We start from the raw sequence: 20,000 nt of genomic DNA on the forward strand, positions 1-20,000 counted from the left end.
GAGAAAGGAGCCGCCGAGGAGGAGGAGGAGGAGGAGGAAGGAGCAGCAGCAGGAGGGGCGGCCGGGGGCGTCGTGGCGGTCTTCTTCTTGTCCTCGTCGGAGGAGGAGCCGGCTCCGTACTGGCGCTCGATGCTGGCCAGGTGGCGCTCGTAGTCCCTGAAGATGGGGTTGAGGTCGCAGAGCGGGTTCCCGTTGACGTGCTTTGTGATCCAGTCCCTCACCGAGCAGTTCAGGGCCGTCAGCTGCCGGCTGTACTCCTTGTTGCTGCTGGAGCCCTGAGGCGAGCCATTGGTCTGCTGGGCTGTGATGTCAGAGGAGGCGGGGCCAGTGAACGTCAGACCTGAGGGGACAGAGGGACGGATTGACAGTGTGACACCAGGCAGCATGTTCCCTTCAGCCTAATCCCTGAATGGTCATCTATACCACGGCCTTTGAACGCATCATGTGGGACAAGGATTTATTTAGTTTACATTCTTAGTAACATCATTTCAGCCTTCAAAATAAGGCTCTTATTTTACGTTAAAAGCTTCCTGTCCTCCTCATCGGGGACCTGCTCACCTGGTGCAGGGGGGGCCGTCGCAGAGGGGGAGGAGAACCCTCCGAACGCCGGGGCGATGCCTTTTCCGTTGGCGAGGCCTCCGAGGCCAGTGAAGCCTCCGCCGTTCCCAAAACCGGAGAACGCCGTCGGAGCGGAGGCGATGGCGCCGCCGCTTGGCGCCGCCGCCGCCAGAGAAAAGCCTTTAAACCCCTTGAAGGATCCGCTGCCCTCGACCTGGAAGGAGAGGAGACGGTCAGAGGAGATGAACCCTCAAACCCTGGCGGGATCGTGTGTTTTCACCTCTCCGATGTTCCTGCGTTTGGCCTTCTTGATCGGCCGGCTCTTCAACACATCTTCACTCGCGACCAGAAACGTCCCGGCCTTCAGGAAGGAGACGAGAGCCACGCGTTAACGCGTCATCAGTGACCCCCAGCTGTGACCTCTGACCCAACAGCGCTACACATAACACAAAGGACGGAGGGAGCTGCTGGTGAAGTGAGACTCACCTCCTCTCCTTCCTCCTCCTGATCCCAGTTCCTGTCCGTTAGCTCTTTGTCAGCGATCCTCTTCGCCATCCCTCCGGCTCTGAACACAGCGTCCAGAGATATGTGTTTATACTCTGTAACAACAAGAGTACCAACATTAATAACTTTATTAAAAATAATATGTTCACTCTTAACTTACTGCTGGTAGTTTAGTCTGTGATAACACAGCATTAATAGTGGATTTTACATTACTACCCTGTGACGTAGTCAGGTTGTTGTGCAGTTAGAGTAACTTTTCCTGGAGTACAAATACTCAGGTATAGATTTGAGGTATTGTAGTACATGTACTTTCTTACCTTCCAATGCTGCCTATTAAAATAATTCTAAATAGATTAGATACATTTACATTTATTTAACAGCTAGCTTCACTTAACTCTCCATTAAACCCACTTCCTCATTTAACAGCCGTCCTCGCGCAGCTAACGGCGGCTCGAGCTAACCGGGCCGCGGGCATTAGCGGCTAGCTGGCTGACGTCATGCTACCGTTAGCTCGGCGCACACATTAGCGGCTAGCGTCGTGCTAGGGTCAGCTCCGTCAGACATATTGCGTTTAAATGACGTTATTTGATTCAAACGCACCTTAATCCGCGATGTGGATTCCGACCTCTGGCTCTGGGTGACTCGGAGACGGCGCCGCGTGACGCAGACGGAACCTCGGACGTTAGAAAAGCTGCCCCTCAGGTAAACGTCTCTGTGTTTTGAACAAGCCTCTCTCACGCCGCCATTTTACACAGCGGTGTATATCCGCGTCCCGCCCTTTTTAGTATGGGAGTTGGAGTCTATGGGAGTTGGAGTCTATGGGAGTTGTAGTCTATGGGAGTTGTAGTCTAGAGGAGTTGTAGTCTTGGAATTGAGAAAAGATATTACTTTTAATTTAATCACAATGAAAATTATGGTGCTAGATTTCAACAGACAAATACCAAAAACAATAGGATAAAGTATAGACATATATGAACAATATAATAACAAATATGGAGTTTAAAATAAACAATACTCAAAAAAATGAGTAACGAGTTAGTAACGATTAAATCCAATCATATCTTTAAACACAATATAAAGCATCATCAATGGTATCTGTCAATCAAATAAAGCTGTGAAACTGTAAAATGATTACAAATGATTTGATTCGATACAAACTGGCCCCTGAAAATGAAATCTTGCAACTGTAACGGAGCGTGAAAACATATGAGGGAAATAATGCTTGTTAGGGTGAGACACGTTATGAATACGTCCGGATAAGAAGGATTTGAGATGAATGACAGATCGAGTCCTCACAATCCATTTCAGCTTTTCCTCCGTCTGTCAGTGTGTGCTTTGGAAAAAATAAAAGAAACATAGGATGCATGCAGAGAGTGTGTGGGGGGAGGGCGGGGGGGGTCGGGGTGCAAAATGGTGCAGAGCCGAGCAGCAGATGGCTCTTCTCCAAGCTCTCTGCCAAACAGGAACAGGTGCTGCAGAAAGCAGGAAGTGAGCGGGGGGCAGCAGGAGACCTTCTGACCAGCTGGCGAGAAGAGAAAGAGGGAAAAAGAGGAAAAGAGGGACGACGAGAGGAGGTAGAAGCTTTATTCATAAAGACCCACAGAGAATTTCAGGTTATTCAGGTCTCAGGCTTTCTACATTTTGACATTCAGTGTGTGTGTGGAGGGGGGCTGGGTCTGTTCAAAGTTAACCCGAAATCTAAAGTTTTAAATCCACATGTGGGAACGTTATGTTGTTTCTGTAAAAGTTTGTTACGGTGAAGTCAAAGCTTCATGAGTTAAAGGTGCATTCTGTGTAGTGACCAGCAGGGGGCGACTCCTCTGCTCCCATAGACGTCTATGAGGAAATGACTCTACTTCTGTGTAGTGACCAGCAGGGGGCGACTCCTCTGCTCCCATAGACGTCTATGAGGAAATGACTCTACTTCTGTGTAGTGACCAGCAGGGGGCGACTCCTCTGCTCCCATAGACGTCTATGAGGAAATGACTCTACTTCTGTGTAGTGACCAGCAGGGGGCGACTCCTCTGCTCCCATAGACGTCTATGAGGAAATGACTCTACTTCTGTGTAGTGACCAGCAGGGGGCGACTCCTCTGCTCCCATAGACGTCTATGAGGAAATGACTCTACTTCTGTGTAGTGACCAGCAGGGGGCGACTCCTCTGCTCCCATAGACGTCTATGAGGAAATGACTCTACTTCTGTGTAGTGACCAGCAGGGGGCGACTCCTCTGCTCCCATAGACGTCTATGAGGAAATGACTCTACTTCTCTCTTGATTTATTCCCTCAGTAAACATTGTAAACATGAGTTTATGGTCTCAGTCTCTAGTTTCAAGTCTCCTTCAATGCAGCATGATGTTCATTTAGTAAATGACAGGCGTCCCTACGTCGCCATGACTACGTCCACTTCTTACATTCATCTATTCATGATGTTTCTTGAAGCATTCCTGCAGGTTTTCCTTTAGAGGTTGGCTTCCTGCTGTGCGGAGTGAATGTGTTGTAGAGATGGAGGGCCTCTCAGCTCAGTGTGGGGGGGTCGGCCTGTGAAGGGATGTTGAACATCAGCAGTTATCGGAAATGAGGAGAGAGAGAAAGACAAAGACAGAAATAACATCCCCTCTTTTCTGAGAGGAGTCTGGTGAGTTGGGTTTTGTGTTGTTTCTGTACATTTAATATATACATATAATATAACATCATATATTCCAGATCCCATCCCCCGTCAGATTCCTGCTTCTACAATTCATTATTACTTGATTTACTGCGTCTCGTCTCTAATTGGCTGACGGACCTATCAGTCAATTAGGCCTGTAAATGGAGCCCTAATTGGGAAGAATTAATTAACTCAGTTGTGTGGATGGAAATTAGCACAGCAACAAATTAAAAGGAAGCAGAAACAACTCTTAATGATGTAAAATGTTATAACTGTAAAAGCTCCCCTTTTCCAAAAGGGCTGAAAAACACACTGAATAACAAAGGGCACATAAACAACTCTTTATATTCACATAAAACAAATGAGTCACAGACCAAAAGTCAATGTTTATACATTTTCAAATCTGTAAAACTCAACATTTATTCACCCATCAACATTTAATTATTCATTCATGTTACTACAGTGTTTGAATTTACTTCTCTTTGTTTGTGCACATTTAATTAAAGTGGTTCAAAACACATGTATGCGTATAGATACACACCAGTTAAATGGGATCTGATGTTTCTTACTCTGAACCCACCCACATGCTGCTTTATGTTTACAGGCTCAGTGCCCCCCATGCACCCATGTACCCCCCCACAGTGAATCATTAGTATGTCAGCACATCATCTCCACACAACTCCAGGCTGAACAACACACTTTCACATCACAAAACAAAGCTGCGCTGAACAGCAGAAAAACACGTGTTTGTTTACTGAATAAGAGGAAGAGGAGGAAGAGGAGGCTCTGAGTGACAGATCTGGGTCACAGACGCATGAGGAACAATCAGATCTTAGAGGTTCACAAGTACTATACGTAAATACTGAAGTACTACTCCCTCACCAGGCAGTACTACTCACACTGCGTCCAGAAAGGGTTTTATTCTCACACGCACAGAAATGTGTATTTGCAGATGTTGTACTTGTACTTTTATTTAAATTTAAAGGAAAAAAATATTTAGTTTGAAGATGATTATTTAAACAAATGTCAGCATTGAAGCATCAAAGGAGCCTGATGCTGTTTTATGTGTTTGGAAAGCAGCTAGCTAGCTAACGTTAGCTTTGTGCCTCTGTTAGCCTCTGTTAGCCTTAGAAAAGCTAACGTATGCAGATCTGTGTCTTTAATGCACAGACTGACATCAGATCAGCTCACATTATGACCGATCCTGCCTGTTAGTTGTTAACAATAACAAACTAGATACAACCTTACTGCCCTTTGCAGTAGCAAATAGCTTTGGTTTAATATGTAATTTAATTAAAGTATTAACTTGATATTTTAAACTGTTAGTGATAATTACAGGTTGTTTGTTAATAATAAATCCAGAACACATAAAGTAATGTGACGTCAAAGAAGTCAGAGTTTCACCACTGAGCCGTGAAATGAAGAGGAGCAGCTGATGGGAGGAGGAGGAAGGAGGGAGAAAGGGAGGAGAGATGGAGGCACAGAGAAAGAAAGCGAGGAACTACTTTCTGCCTCCGCTGCCAGCTGACTACAAACTACAAGTTCCCAGCGAGTTGTTGATGTCCGGGCCGCAGCGCTGGCGTCAGCAAAGTGTCGGCTGAACTAAACAAAATGGAGGACTAGCTGAATGCTAAAGTGGGAGCCATGAATAAACAGCTCCATGGCGACGTTCAAAGAACTGTAATGCGCCCCACCCTCCGCCTCTGTCCATGGTGCTAACGTTACTACTCTCTGATCCGCACGGCAGACGTGTGTCTTCGTTCACAACAAAGAACACACACACACTGGCGCCATCTTGTTCATGTTGTAGTAATTTGTGCGGTAAAAGTGAGAAGAAGTTGTTCGAGTTGACGACACATTCAATCACCAGCTGCCATCTCTGCTCGCTCATCAACTCTCCGATCACATCCTCCTCCTCCTCCCCCTCCTCCCGAGGCCGGGCTCCAATTGGTTTCCCGCGCTGTCCCTCAATCATCGCTAGACTTGATTGGCTCAGCGGGGACCAATAGCGGCGCGTCTTGTGGGTAAAGGGCGGGAGGAGGAGGCGGGGGTCAGAGTGACAGACAGGGGGGAAAGAGGCTGGATTTCTGGGAAGAAAACGGCCACATTTGGCCTCTTTGTGTTCGAAGAGACGTTCAAACTAAAACTGAAGCTTGATTTGTTTGGACATATTTAATGTTCCTCGCTTTGTCCGTATATATATATGTATATATATATAAATATATGTATATACATATATTTGTTTTAAATATGTTATGATTTCTGTATATACAGAAATCATAACATATTTAAAAGTCTGCAGCATATATGCTTATGAATAGGTGGTACAACTGTGGGATCAAATATGGATTCTTGTACTTATCTTCTTTCGCTATGACAAATTAATGTTTCACATGAATCAGTAAAACATATCAAGAAGAAAGTGATGTGCTCAAATAACGTAATAAAATAAAATAAATGTCTTGAGAAGTTTTTTATTTATGTTTTATTTTTCGTATCTTGTTGTGATACAATACAATCTATTTTGAACATGCAGCATGAATACACGCATTATTTATTTACTATTTATAAAATGCTCCTTGAAGTAGTTGTAGCTTCTCCCGGCTCTACTGCGCATGCCCTCACTGCTCCATCCGGGAACTTTCAGAATAACCATTGACAGCCGAAGCGCAACTTTTCCCCAGGCAAAGTGAAATCAAGCCGCGGACTCGGACACAATATAGTCCCCGTGTTTCAACTTAAAATTACCGACGGAAAAGCAGCCCCTTTCCCCCGTCGGACCCCTCGACGTTTGGCGGTGAATCCGGAGAAGAGCCGCCCGGGGGCTGAGCTCTTTCCGCCGGGTTTGGAGCACTTTTCGCAGACGGGCGGAAAGTGGGGGTGATGAGTCCCGAGCCTGCGAAAAAAAGAGAGAACTTGCTTTTTTTTTGCTGTCAGCTCGAGTAGTTCGTTCTTTCAGTTGTTATTGTCGCTTTAGAAATAAGAAAAATATATTCAGATTTAAAAAAGAAGAAAAAAAACTTCACGTCGGTGGCGTCGGGAAAAGTGTCAGAAAAGTGAGTTTTTTTTTGTGTGGCCGGGCCGGAAACATGGAAGTACGAGGCCTGCAAGAGGCGCTGAAAGTAGAGATCCAATGTCACCAGGTAACCAGCCGTCGTTGTTCTCCGGTGATCCTAAAGTGACGAGCCGCAGAAACAAGATGTCGCTTAATAACGTCGAGCTCGCGCCACTTGTGCTCTGAATCTGTACGGCTTTGTTTGTTTGTTTGTTGTTGTTGTTCGCGGAGCAACAAGAAGCCTTCTTTTCTTCTCGGGCTAATAATGCGGTGGTGTGGCGGCGATCCGGACGCGACCTGAATATTTATGAGGAGCCAAAGAGTCGCCTCCACCACCTCCTCCTCCTCCACCTCCTCCGCTTTGTTCCTCCCTTTCTCACACTAACAAAACTTGAGGAGACTTTTTTTTACCGTAATAAGGCCGCAGTCACTGAACTAGTTGCCCAGATGAAGCAGGACCCACAGGTATTTAAAGTACATGTATTACACGGCTAGCTCCTCAAGCTAGCGCCGAGGCGGCTGTGCGAGGGAAACTTTATCGGCCTAATGGTGCTCCGTGGTGGCTCTACGTGCATGTGGGTGTCCGTGTGGCAGGTGGTGATTGTCCCCTTGTGTTTCCCCGCAGGATGGAGAGCTTAAGAGACAGCTACACGACCGGCGCATATCAGCCCTGAGCGACAAGCAAGTAAGTCTTCTTCTGGGCTCATAACAAACATGGTGGATGGGGACTCAAAAAGAGAAAAGAAAAGAAAGTGAACGCCGCTCACGCCCGCTGTGTGTGTGCGTGTGTGTGTGTCTGTGTGAGTCCATCTCTGTGTGTATGTTTGGACTTCTTGTCTCTCGGCATCTCAAAGTTGTGTCATAAAAAAAACTGTTAGCGTCCATTTTGAGTTCACGTTTCTGGAGAGTAAAAAGAAGCTAATAAAGGAGCTAGCTTTAGCCTTTAACTCTCCGGCTCGGACTTAAGTGGCGGGGAGCCGTTACGGCGGAAGTTAAAGACCGCTAAGACCGTCTCGACCGGGACGGAGTTGCTTTTAGGGTCTTTTAAATGGCGGTTTATTTGTTACTTCATACTTTAAGTCTGGTGGTGTTATTTCTCCTCGCGCGGGGGGGGGAGGGGTCACGTGACAGCAGACGGCGCACTCGATTCGCCGACTTTCACTTTTCTTTCCCGTTGCTGTCTTTTTAATGGCTTTAAGCTGGGCTTAACTTTTGATGCTGCGGTGGCGGTGCTGCATGGCGGCAGGTGCTGCTGGAGGAGCCGGGTACCGGCGTTCAGCACCGCGGACAGCTCCTCCTCCCCCTCCCGGTGGCTCGCTGCTGCTGCTGCCTCGCACCGCCCCGCCGGTCGGTCCCAGCCCTGAGAGCGGGGGACTGCCGGCTGCGTCCGCAGGCCCGTTACAACGGCAACGCCGATAGTTCGTGAAATGTCTGCATATTCTAAATATAACGCTCCGTCGTCGTTACATTGAAAGCCCGCCGCTCCGAAAACGCACTCCCCGGAGTTGGAGTCCCGCGCGGCGGCATTGCGGCTTCTCAGACTCCGTTAACACGTCGCTAAACGTAACGGCTCGCGTGTGAGTGTCTTTGTGTGACTCCGGCAGAAACACGCTGCACCTCGGCGGTCATCTCACCCCCAGCAGCGCCTCTGGGAACTAACGTTACGATAGGCAAACTAAAGGGGGCCATGGCTTTTTAAAATAAAAAGGCGACCAACTGCCCGTCATTGGCAGCAGGATTCCGCCTCATCCAGAGTGTTCAATTCGTCCTGATCGACTTGAATCGATGCTGTCCGCTTAAACTTAGTGGCTGCTGCTGGATCTAAAGTCTTGTTTGTGGTGTGTACTGTGAGTGTTTTCTTCTTCTTCTGTTTAGTAGTGGAAGCTTCCATTTTGAGAGTGAAAGGGGGGTGCACCCCCCCCACCCTAACCAGAGAGGGTAAAAAGTCTGCAGAGTTTTGTGCAGGAGGAGGAGGAGGAGGAGGAGAGGGGGGATGGGCCCCATTCATGCCGAACATTACCATTTTGATTGCTTTGATGCTGTTTTTGGTTTGGATGTGGGGGGGGGGGGTTGGCAGTGGAGAGAGACACAGAAAGCCCAGTCAGCACTGCTGCACACAGCGAGGCTGTTAATCACCGCGCTGATGAATCCTCCTCTTCTAGATTATTTTACTTCTGCACATGAACCCGAATCCTCCTCCTCCTCGAGGTCCAACGCGCCAACATCTGGTACAGAATAATTAACTCTGAGCTGCTGAGACGTGGTGATCAGGAATATTTAAGATGTGTTTACCAGTGGCATGGAGACTGGTGGAGGTCGGGTGGAGGCCTGGAGGTCATCTCATGGTCACAGGCTTCATGTGAGGTTCAGCTTTTACATGTGTGCATGTTGTGAAGGAGAACAAGTAGTTTCATAACACCAGACCACAGTTTATTATCAGACGGAGCGGATGGATGTAGATGATTAAAGGAATCAAGGGGGGGGGGCTCGTGTTCAGCCTTCACAGGGGTGGAGCCATCGATTCTCTCCACTTGCTCACCGTTGCGTCATCGGGGCACCAGTCTCCTGTTTCTGTTAACTTGAAGTTTTAGGGGGTATTTTTGTCTGTCTGTGTTCATTTAGATGTTGCAGAGGATTAGTTTAGTGTAAAACAGTGTTGCATTGTGGGACAAACGTCGGTACGTTCCAATGTGTCACAAGGAACCGAAGCCCTCACAGTGAGCTCTTTTCAGCGGCTGCAGAGGACCTGGGGAACATTCCTGAGTGGCTTTGCGTGTCTTCAGCAGAGGATCCACTGCTCCTCATTCATGTCCTCAGTCAGAGACGTGTGTCAGTGACATGAATCCTGCAGATGTTTCACCTGGATCCTGGGGTTTCAGTAGAGACAAGGAGCCTGAGAAGAGTTGATTTAAAGTTTTACACATTTACTCACACACACTGGTCCCGTGTGGAGTAAATGAAATATCCAACTTTTACAGCAAATGCTTTAATATGAATATTACAACGTCATTGAGAATATTTACATTATGACGTTTAGGATCAATATTCATCAGTTATGTCAAGTTTCTCTCGGTGGTCTTTAATTCTCTTCAAAATGAAAGTCTATTTAGTGGCAGGACTCAAACACGTCTTTAGTGCAGATGGACTGTTATTATTCCCTTAATCCTAAAACAAGAAAGAAATGCAGTTTATTGGAACAGTTTAAAATAGAAAACTTTCAATAGAATCTAAAACGTAGTGTAAACGTCTCTACTCTATAAATATTGTTGAATGTTCACTTGTACAGTTTGTATGTGTTGAGCTAAATGGTGATGAATAAATGGTGTAGTTTGACAGAGCTCAGAATTGAATGTTTTTAGACACGTGATGTGTTCAAGGACCGTTGGACAATGGCCCTCTGACTGCTGAGGTGAGCGCTGTAGCTTTGGGCTCAGAAGGCCACCTGGAGGCTCTGGTGGAGGTGAGACGTCTGGTCTCTTGCTGCCTCACCCTCCATGAACTCCCTCACATTTCCTCAACCCCGTAACCTAGCAACACGTTCCCACACCTCTGTTCGACCACCACAATAAAAGCATCTACACACTCGTGTTGATTTGAAGGGACGTAACGAGTGGTACTAATTACTGTTTGTAACCTTCTTAAAATGTAAGCTTACTTTAAGAGGAGCTATCTGTCCAATTCCTTTCCTCATTCTTGCTCTTTTATCCATAAGTGTTTTATGTAAATTTCCTACTTAAATCAGAAAGAAAATAAGTTTATTCTAATAAATAGCATTTTATTTTGAAAGCATGTGGACATTTCTTCCCATTGATCCGCCACTTTTGTCTGGTGACTACTAAAGTATTTACTAGTGCATTTAAACTAAATACCAGTACAAAAGTATTATTGTATATTCCTATGTATTCTGTATTCTACGTCAAAGTATTTATAATACAGAATGTTACATTTTATAATGTAATTACCATCTCTAAAGTGAACCCACTAATTCAGTTAAAAATACTTGGTTTGGCTCAAATGTGAAGTGAAGTGAACTCCAGTACAGTTTGGAAGTATTAAACCCTTTGGATGTACTCTGCTGCTTAAGGAGGAGCCAGTGAGTGCTGCTGTTTAGTCTCATGCTGCATTGGAATCGTCAGATTTGCTCTGGAAGGTTCCTAACTGACACTAAGGAAAGGAGCTTCAATGCTTCCTTACTTAGCTCCTTTAACATAGGAGCCACTGGACCCTTCTTTACCAAAGGAAAGGAGATAAATCTGTCCCACAATTCCTTGGGGCAGCGGTATTTAAATAGTAACGTATCATTGGTCCGTTCAGGAGGAATAACGATCATGACGTAGAAACGCAGATCATGTGAGTAACCGTTAGCGTGACTCATGTATGTTAATAAAGTTTTACTTTGAAGCTGGTCGTCTGCCTGACTCACACCGTAACGACACATGAAGGCATCTCAGCACCTTTTCCACAGAGGTCAAGGATTAGTGGTTAGGAAAAGCTGTGAGGAGGTCATTTTGACCATTTGAATCCAGCCACACACTTCCTGTTCCGGTGTTAACCTCCTGAACATCACAACACTTCCTGTCGCATGTTTCTCTCTGTGGTCTTTAATTTCTCTTCAAAATAAAAGTCCTGCTCCTCTTTCCTCTTATCCATCATTACATCACATGTCATTTAGCTGACGCTTTTTCCGAAGCGACTTACAATAAGTGCATTTCAACCATAGAGATGCAAACTCAGAACAAGAAAGTACAATTTTCATCAAATAAGCAATTTCAAAACATGTTATGGAAAAGAGCCGTTATAAGTCCAGGTTAAGTGCTACGGTTTGTTAGTGTTTTAGTGGAGGTAGAGTCTGAAGAGGTGTGCTTTGAGAGATGTGAAGGCTCTCTGGTCCTGATGTCGTCACAGAGCTCCTTCCACCATTTAGGAGCCCGGAGGCCCCGCCCCTCTCAATTAATGCCACGCCCCCTTATCTACATCAGGGTCAAAAGTTTGAATGTGAAAAAAATCAAATCTGCAACTAAATAATATAATAAAAAAAGGTCTTTAGTCTGAGTCAAAACTAGTTTCACCCCAAAATACATTTTGTCCACTTATTTTCAATACATTGTTTTTTTTTCAATGTTAAAGACGTAAAGTTTCAGGTTGATATTTGTTCTTCAAAGGATCAGAACTTTTGTCCTGGATTTGGCTCCATGCTGGTGTGTCAATAAACCTCAGCTTGAAAAAGTGGATATTTCTCTGGTTTCCATGGCGATACATTTAGTCACTTTGAGGTTTGTTCCAGCTGAGACGTAGTGGGGTCTCCCCGAAGATGAAGACGAGGAGGACTCTGTTTTTGTGAAAGGAGAAGAATGTTATTGTGTGTGTGTGTGTGTGTGTGTGTGTGTGTGTGTGTGTGTGTGTGTGTGTGTGTGTGTGTGTGTGTGTGTGTGTGTGTGTGTGTGTGTGTGTGTGCAGGAAGTGGCTCTTAAGGAGCTAACAATGGACTCACTCAGCCAGCTCTACATACATCAGCAGAAGGAGGTCAACAAAGAGTGCGAGGCCTCTCAGGGCTGCTTTGATTGGTCTTTGTTCTGCCGCCCTGTGATTGGTCTCCTGCTGTCCAACGCCACCCTCTGATTGGACGCTGACACCCCTGAACACGTGAAGCGCTGCAGCTTTTTCTTCCTTTTTCTTCTTCTTCTGTGATCCGGCTTCACGTGACTGGACCAGGACGCCGTGTCCCATCGGAGCCTCCAGACGGGTCGCTTCACAACTTAAAGCGCTTTATTCAAATGAGAGCGGTGTGTGGGAGGAGCCTCCGTTTCTGGTCCTCATTTGCATCCTTCTTCTAGGCCAACATCCCACAATGCCCCGCTTTCTTTTTCTGAACGCATTATTGATGGTTCCTTAAAGAAGGAAGAGGCCTCGGACTTCAAAGAGCACTTGAAAAACATATGAGATGATTTGTAGCTTTATGTTTTTTGACCAGAGAAAACATGTCACACAGTTCATTAATCAAAGAAGAACGACCTTCTACTCTCATGATTACAACTCGTCTGAATCGGGCATCAGCTTTTATTGTGAAAGGTTTTGTGCTGCGTTTGAAGGGGTTTATTCTGAATAGAGCCTGCGTGGTGCTTTATGACTGCATTTCTTTACACGATCTGTAACAACACAGAGAAAACAACATTCTCCAAATATTCACATGCAAGAATTTGAGGTTTTCAGGCAAACATCAACATTGAAGACCGAAAGTAAAATCCATTGATTATTACTGACTGAAAGTTTCAATAAGATTCATCTTTAGATAAACGACTCAAGCAGCTCAACAATCCACCCAGTACCACCAGTATCAGTACCACCAGTACCACCCCCCCGTAAGCAGCGGTGTGTCGGAGTGCCGTGACCTCTGTGGAAGGTCACAGAGGTTGGACGCGTTGTTACGTCACTGATAGTAAATGTCAGTAACCATGGTGATGGAGATGAGTAACAGACATGAATACGTTAAAGGTCTGAATGTTTAAAGGACGTTGATGTTCCTCAAAGAGAAAGAGATTCTATTAGTCAGAAAAAATCATTTTACAAAGTGGACCAAGGAGTTTCTGCTCTAATTCATTCGTTGCGAACGTAATTGGCAGAAAACTTGGAATTGAAATGTTTAAAACTACAAATATGAAGAAACCTTTTATTCGTGTGGTAAAACTTGAAGGAGACTCTTTGTTGTTAAAATAGTTGCTGGTCATGTTTCTTTATTTAAAATGAAACCGATTTGACGTCCCATGAAGAAGGCTCCTCCTCTCTGTCAGAGAAGAACCACCAGCTGGTCAGACCAGGACCTCCACCTCCCCCCAGAGAATGTCTGCCTCCTGCTCCCCCTCTGACGTACATGTGTATATTTGATGTTGGACTGTGAGACTGCAGACCTGCCTCTGTCCTCTGGTTCCTCTCACAAGGAAAAGGGGAAAAAACACAACACGCCTCATGGTCGCCATGGTAACCAACAGTCGGCTAAAGTACGTCTCTGAATATTCCCCCCCAGGTGCTTCAGTGCGTCCTCGAACCCGGCGCGCCTCTGTGTGTGAGGTTTGTTTTTGGGGCATCAGGAGGTCAAGGCCTGTTGGAGCTCGTGGTTTAAAACGAGTTTAATGTGTTGTTTCCGACTAGTTATTGACTAAAATCTGAAACCATATTTAATGGAAGCAATCTGCTTGAGAGAAGGATGTTGAAGTGGTATAAAAGTCCCTTTAGGAGGAGGAGCCAGTTCTCTGCTGAAAGTCACATGGTCCTGGAATGAGAGGGGGTCGGCGTGCTTGAGTCACCAGTCAGTTGCTTACAGAGCGCCGCGTAATAAATGGAACTTTCATTTGTCTTCCCTCGACAAGGTCGCCATGAAAACTACCAGATCTACAAGGAGGTTCTGCTAGCAGTCACACTTCACCATCTAGTTTTCAGTTGTCTCCATGGCAACAGGCAGATGAGGATTGTGGGAGCTATAGTGTTTCCTGTCACATGGCCCAACGTATGTGGACACTTCCTGTTGTGCTCAGGGGTCGTGAGGTGGTTAATAAGCAGGATGTTGTTTTTAGATATTTCTACATACGTTGAACTGTCCATCATCTCATCGTGATCATCACACAAAGAAGAGACTGTGTCCTCCTCCTGAAGGTGTCTTACCTTAGCTCACAGACCCTCCTCCGACCTCCATCTTTGACCTCTGACCTACACCGTGTTTACATGGAACCTGTTGTCAGGGGCAACAGCTGCTCCATTAGCTCCGGTATGGAGACGTAGACGCTGCTGTAGGAGCTAATGAAGGCCGGTTCACACTGCTGAAGGAGACATAGGAGACAGAGAAGGGGACATACAAAGGGAGGGAGTAGGAGACTGAGAGAGATAAGACTGAGGACTAGATGAAAGAGGATGTAGAAAGAAAGCAGGAGGTCCACGTGTCAGTAGTCCACGTGTCTGTGCTGATGGTCCATGTGGCTGTGCTGATGGTCCACGTGTCTGTGGTGATGGTCCACGTGTCTGTGGTGATGGTCCACGTGTCTGTGGTGATGGTCCACGTGTCTGTGGTGATGGTCCACGTGTCTGTGCTGATGGTCCACGTGTCTGTGCTGATGGTCCACGTGTCTGTGCTGATGGTCCACGTGTCTGTGGTGATGGTCCACGTGTCTGTGGTGATGGTCCACGTGTCTGTGCTGATGGTCCACGTGTCTGTGGTGATGGTCCACGTGTCTGTGGTGATGGTCCACGTGTCTGGGGTGATGGTCCACATGTCTGTGGTGATGGTCCACGTGTCTGTGAAGCCTCTCAATCCTCCGTCAGAAGGGATCACTGTGCTTAATGCAAACTAATGACCAGTTGTTTCTTCTTCGGTGGTGCTCCGTAGCGTTTGATTCCTGTGCAGTGTTCTGCCCCTCAGAGGAACAAGAGACAACAATAGAACTTCAAATCATGACGGGTTTCCGTAGCAACGTGCCAAATATAACAAGGCATCTGCTGGCGTGAGGGTGAACTCTCTCCTCATCGACGCCATTTTTATTATGGCCGGTTTCCAGGGTGACCGTAGCCAATGGGAACAAAGCAGAAGCCACCGCGGGACGTTTAATCTCATCGATCGTCCACAAAGCTGTTCTTAGTTAAGCCGACATTTCCCATGATGCAGCTTGATAGGATCTCTTGGTTAGAGCCTTCCTGCTGATAAACTTCTCAAGAATGGTATTAGCTAAATAAAGTACTTAATGAATTTTCACAAAAATAAATCAATTGAACGGCTCTCTTGTTAGAGACCTGTCAATCAGCATTAGGCCCCGTCCCAAAGCATCCCCTCTTCATGGTCTGTTTGACTCTAAATGGACCATCATCCACTAAATGAACATCATGCTGCATTGAAGAAGACTTGAAACTAGAGACTGAGACCATAAACCCATGTTTACAATGTTTACTGAGGGAATAAATCAAGAGAGAAGTAGAGTCATTTCCTCATGGACGTCTATGGGAGCAGAGGAGTCGCCCCCTGCTGGTCACTACACAGAAGTAGAGTCATTTCCTCATGGACGTCTATGGGAGCAGAGGAGTCGCCCCCTGCTGGTCACTACACAGAAGTAGAGTCATTTCCTCATAGACGTCTATGGGAGCAGAGGAGTCGCCCCCTGCTGGTCACTACACAGAAGTAGAGTCATTTCCTCATAGACGTCTATGGGAGCAGAGGAGTCGCCCCCTGCTGGTCACTACACAGAAGTAGAGTCATTTCCTCATAGACGTCTATGGGAGCAGAGGAGTCGCCCCCTGCTGGTCACTACACAGAAGTAGAGTCATTTCCTCATAGACGTCTATGGGAGCAGAGGAGTCGCCTCCTGCTGGTCACTACACAGAAGTAGAGTCATTTCCTCATAGACGTCTATGGGAGCAGAGGAGTCGTCCCCTGCTGGTCACTACACAGAAGTAGAGTCATTTCCTCATAGACGTCTATGGGAGCAGAGGAGTCGCCTCCTGCTGGTCACTACACAGAAGTAGAGTCATTTCCTCATAGACGTCTATGGGAGCAGAGGAGTCGCCCCCTGCTGGTCACTACACAGAAGTAGAGTCATTTCCTCATAGACGTCTATGGGAGCAGAGGAGTCGCCCCCTGCTGGTCACTACACAGAAGTAGAGTCATTTCCTCATAGACGTCTATGGGAGCAGAGGAGTCGCCCCCTGCTGGTCACTACACAGAAGTAGAGTCATTTCCTCATAGACGTCTATGGGAGCAGAGGAGTCGCCCCCTGCTGGTCACTACACTGAAGTAGAGTCATTTCCTCATCGACGTCTATGGGAGCAGAGGAGTCGCCCCCTGCTGGTCACTACACAGAAGTAGAGTCATTTCCTCATAGACGTCTATGGGAGCAGAGGAGTCGCCCCCTGCTGGTCACTACACAGAAGTAGAGTCATTTCCTCATAGACGTCTATGGGAGCAGAGGAGTCGTCCCCTGCTGGTCACTACACAGAAGTAGAGTCATTTCCTCATAGACGTCTATGGGAGCAGAGGAGTCGCCTCCTGCTGGTCACTACACAGAAGTAGAGTCATTTCCTCATAGACGTCTATGGGAGCAGAGGAGTCGCCCCCTGCTGGTCACTACACAGAAGTAGAGTCATTTCCTCATAGACGTCTATGGGAGCAGAGGAGTCGCCCCCTGCTGGTCACTACACAGAAGTAGAGTCATTTCCTCATAGACGTCTATGGGAGCAGAGGAGTCGCCCCCTGCTGGTCACCACACAGAAGTAGAGTCATTTCCTCATAGACGTCTATGGGAGCAGAGGAGTCGCCCCCTGCTGGTCACTACACAGAACTTGACTTTGGTCACTTAAGTGTTATCGTTTACTGAGAAGAGGGTTTTTTTCACCTCATTCAACTGCTAAATAATCAAAGATCGTAGTATTGATAATCTGTGATTTTATTCCTTAAGTACACGTTTTACTGTGTGTGCAATAAGTAATCAGTTTGTTATGATCCATAATACATGAATAAAGCCGTAAATGGTGTCTTGGTAGCAGAAGTCAGAGCAGCTGTTTGTGGAGAACTCGCTTGGTTTGAAACCCACTCTGCTGGAAACCAAAGTCATTTTCCTCATAAGAAGAGCAGCTGCTGAGCGGAGCTTCTTCTCCTTAACGTGTAGCAACAGAATCCTCAAGCTGAGAGAGCTACACCCTTTAACTGAACACCACCATGTCGGAGCATGTTTGGGCCTCACGCCGCCATCAGCTGCTGTCAGACCAGCCGCCCCCTGGGGCTCCTCCCCCTCACACCTCCTCCTGAGCCGTGTGATTGGCTTCTCCAACACAGCCACGCTGTGTCTTCCTATTAAGTAACTTCACTGTTTCTCTAGTGATGTTGTCTTCGACTTTTTAAACGGGATTTCCTTAAAAAAAAAGTTTCTCTCCTCTCGTTGATCAAACCACGTCGACACCTTGGTTCTTCAGGCCTCGCAGCTTTTAAAAGACTCCGGGTTGGGGGGGGGGGGATTATTATGGCGTCCTCTACAGAACAAACATTTGTATTTGTCCTTTTAGTCTAAAGATCAGATCACAAATAAACACGTTGATGGATGTGCTGAATAACAAACAATAAACCCTGAGTCACTCCTTTGGTCGTCTGGGCTCTAAGAACCACGGGTTCCAAAGGGTTCTACTGGTGAAGAACCTCTAACTGCATGGATAGCTGGGAGGTCCTCTGCTGGAGGCTGGAGAACGTTCAGTCCTTTCTCCTTGATTTCCCTCTTGAGTGGAATGAATCCTCCGCTTATCTGACTCCTTTCTGCAGGCAAACAGGAAGTTCTGAAAAAAAGACAAGAACAGGAATTCAAAATAAGAGGGTAGTTTTACAACTGTAGAAATGTCTTGTTTGCAGGATAATTCTGTGCAACGTGTCTCGTTGTCTTTTGGATTTTTCACCTTCAACCTTTTTCTCCTTTTCAGAATCAGACGTTGTGTAAAGGACTTAATGAACTTCAGAACGGACAGGTGAGGACATTTTTCATAAGTAATATGTACACATTGTAGAACGTACCTGTTTTTCTTTAGCTTTTACTTTGAAAAACGTACTTACTGCTTGATATCTGGTGTTGAATAATTCAACAAAAGTAAAAGTACACAATCAAATTCATGCCATCACATAATAGAATGCAGGTGAACAGGAAGCTCTGATTGGTGGATGTGAGCCGGAGGGATGTAGGACCCTCAGTGTTAGTACTGAAGACGCCAACACAGCTGATCAGTCATGTGACTTCTAATCAAAGTCGGGGGGGGGGGGGACTAGTTTGTGCCCAAGTCACTGTCCGTCGGCTGAGGAGACAGGAAGTGATGTCACAACGTTGTCTGTCACTGACTCCATGTCACATGCCTGCTTCTGTGTCATGTGACATCGCATGGCCCCTCCCCCTCACCGAGGAGAGTTGTCTCCCCCCAGCCTCGGGGCACAGAGATGGGGGAGGGTGTGAGGACAAAGGCCCTCCCTTTGTCCCCTCTAAGCCCCCTGGGTCCCTGCAGGAAGTTCTCCAATGTCTTCATCTGCTGAGCAGAGAGAAGCAGCCTTTTATTCTCATTGAATGCGTTAATATCCAACTAGACCTTAAGTGAAGAAACACATTAGGAGGAATGTGGGGGGGGGCAGTGTATTTCTTAAAGATCAGTATTTGTATTGACAAAGGAATGCGGGGGGGGGGGGGGGGGGTTGTGCCCCCGGTGGTCCCTGGCTGAACTGCGGCAGGACCTTTGTGACTGCCTCTGTCATTGTTTGGGGGGGTCCATCTGCTGGCCTCCAGCTCTGTGTCCCCCCACCTCCCGGGGGAGTCAGCTGCCCCCCCCCACCTCCCCCCCCCCCATCAGTGAGGTCTGCTGCTCACAAACCACCCAGACCTTTAACCTTTAACAGTGTTTCCTCTTGCTTTACAACTTTGGGGGGCTGGGGGGGGGGGGTATAAAAGGACACAGCGAGCCTCTCGTCCGTCAGAATGCGTGGGAACCAATAGCAAAGATTGACACATGGGGGGTCGTCACTCAGGCACCACACAGACACAATATCAATGAACCCCCAAAAATGATAACTCTTTTGGAGGGACGGGGGGGGGGGCGCTGTTATGACGGTAGGGGACAGTCTGCATGGGATCTACCTTCGGGGGGGGGGGGGGGGGGTTATTTAATTAAGGGAGTAGAGGGAAATGAGTGAGAGCCAACAATCTTAAATGAACTTTTGATGAAGTAATTGAATCAGGTGCAGACTGAGTTCAGCTCCCTCACATTCCTCTCCTCCTCAAGGGGGGGGGTGTTTGATTTGCATCATCTTTATTATCATTAAGTTACTTCTGGATATGTGAATGGGTGAATGGGTGAGTACATGGAGGGATGACTGCAGGTGTTCCTGGTAACAGAACCTCTGTTGGAACAGACACTGTGTTTCCGGGCGGTTTGCCGGTTGATCTGAGGGGGGGGGGGGGCAGGCTGCAGACTGTGGGGGGGGGCAGGCTGCAGACTGTGGGGGGGGGCAGGCTGCAGACTGTGGGGGGGGGCAGGCTGCAGTGGGGCTCTGGTGATAAGCAGCCGGGGGGTTAATGAGCAGTTTGTGGTTCTACAATATTGCTGTTATAGTGTATATATAATAATATATATAATAGTACTGTTTCTGTTGCACATTCCATTTAAATGGCTGACTTAAATGTGTCTTCTCTTGTTGTTACGTCAAAGCTATGATTCAATAAGAATATTAGATATTATTA

At 46.8% G+C, this 20,000-nt stretch overlaps 2 protein-coding genes across 7 annotated transcripts in view; one reads left to right on the forward strand and one right to left on the reverse strand.

Moving 5' to 3' along the window:
- Positions 1-1,828, reverse strand: part of nup50 (nucleoporin 50) — a 4,456-nt gene extending 2,628 nt beyond the window's left edge. The window contains exons 1-5 of one of the 2 annotated variants that reach the window (XM_037461883.2): positions 1,663-1,828; positions 1,045-1,123; positions 839-919; positions 559-772; positions 1-340 (exon numbers count right to left, since the gene is read on the reverse strand). The exon at positions 1-340 is cut by the window's left edge and continues 197 nt beyond it. In XM_037461883.2, the coding sequence (XP_037317780.2) occupies positions 1-340; positions 559-772; positions 839-919; positions 1,045-1,113 (704 nt within the window). In that variant the 5' untranslated portion in view covers positions 1,114-1,123; positions 1,663-1,828. Of the gene's footprint in view, positions 341-558; positions 773-838; positions 920-1,044; positions 1,158-1,662 lie in introns of both variants that reach the window. The other variant, XM_037461882.2, reaches the window with a different exon arrangement.
- A 4,785-nt stretch (positions 1,829-6,613) lies between these two features.
- The window catches only part of phf21b (PHD finger protein 21B), a 25,086-nt gene continuing 11,699 nt past the window's right edge, over positions 6,614-20,000 (forward strand). For 4 of the 5 annotated variants that reach the window (XM_062559066.1, XM_062559062.1, XM_062559065.1 and 1 more), the window contains exons 1-3: positions 6,614-6,853; positions 7,391-7,450; positions 18,205-18,249. In XM_062559066.1, the coding sequence (XP_062415050.1) occupies positions 6,800-6,853; positions 7,391-7,450; positions 18,205-18,249 (159 nt within the window). In that variant the 5' untranslated portion in view covers positions 6,614-6,799. The other variant, XM_062559070.1, reaches the window with a different exon arrangement.

This window comes from Pungitius pungitius, chromosome 2, assembly GCF_949316345.1.
Source record: "Pungitius pungitius chromosome 2, fPunPun2.1, whole genome shotgun sequence".
Taxonomy (NCBI): Eukaryota; Metazoa; Chordata; class Actinopteri; order Perciformes; family Gasterosteidae; genus Pungitius; species Pungitius pungitius.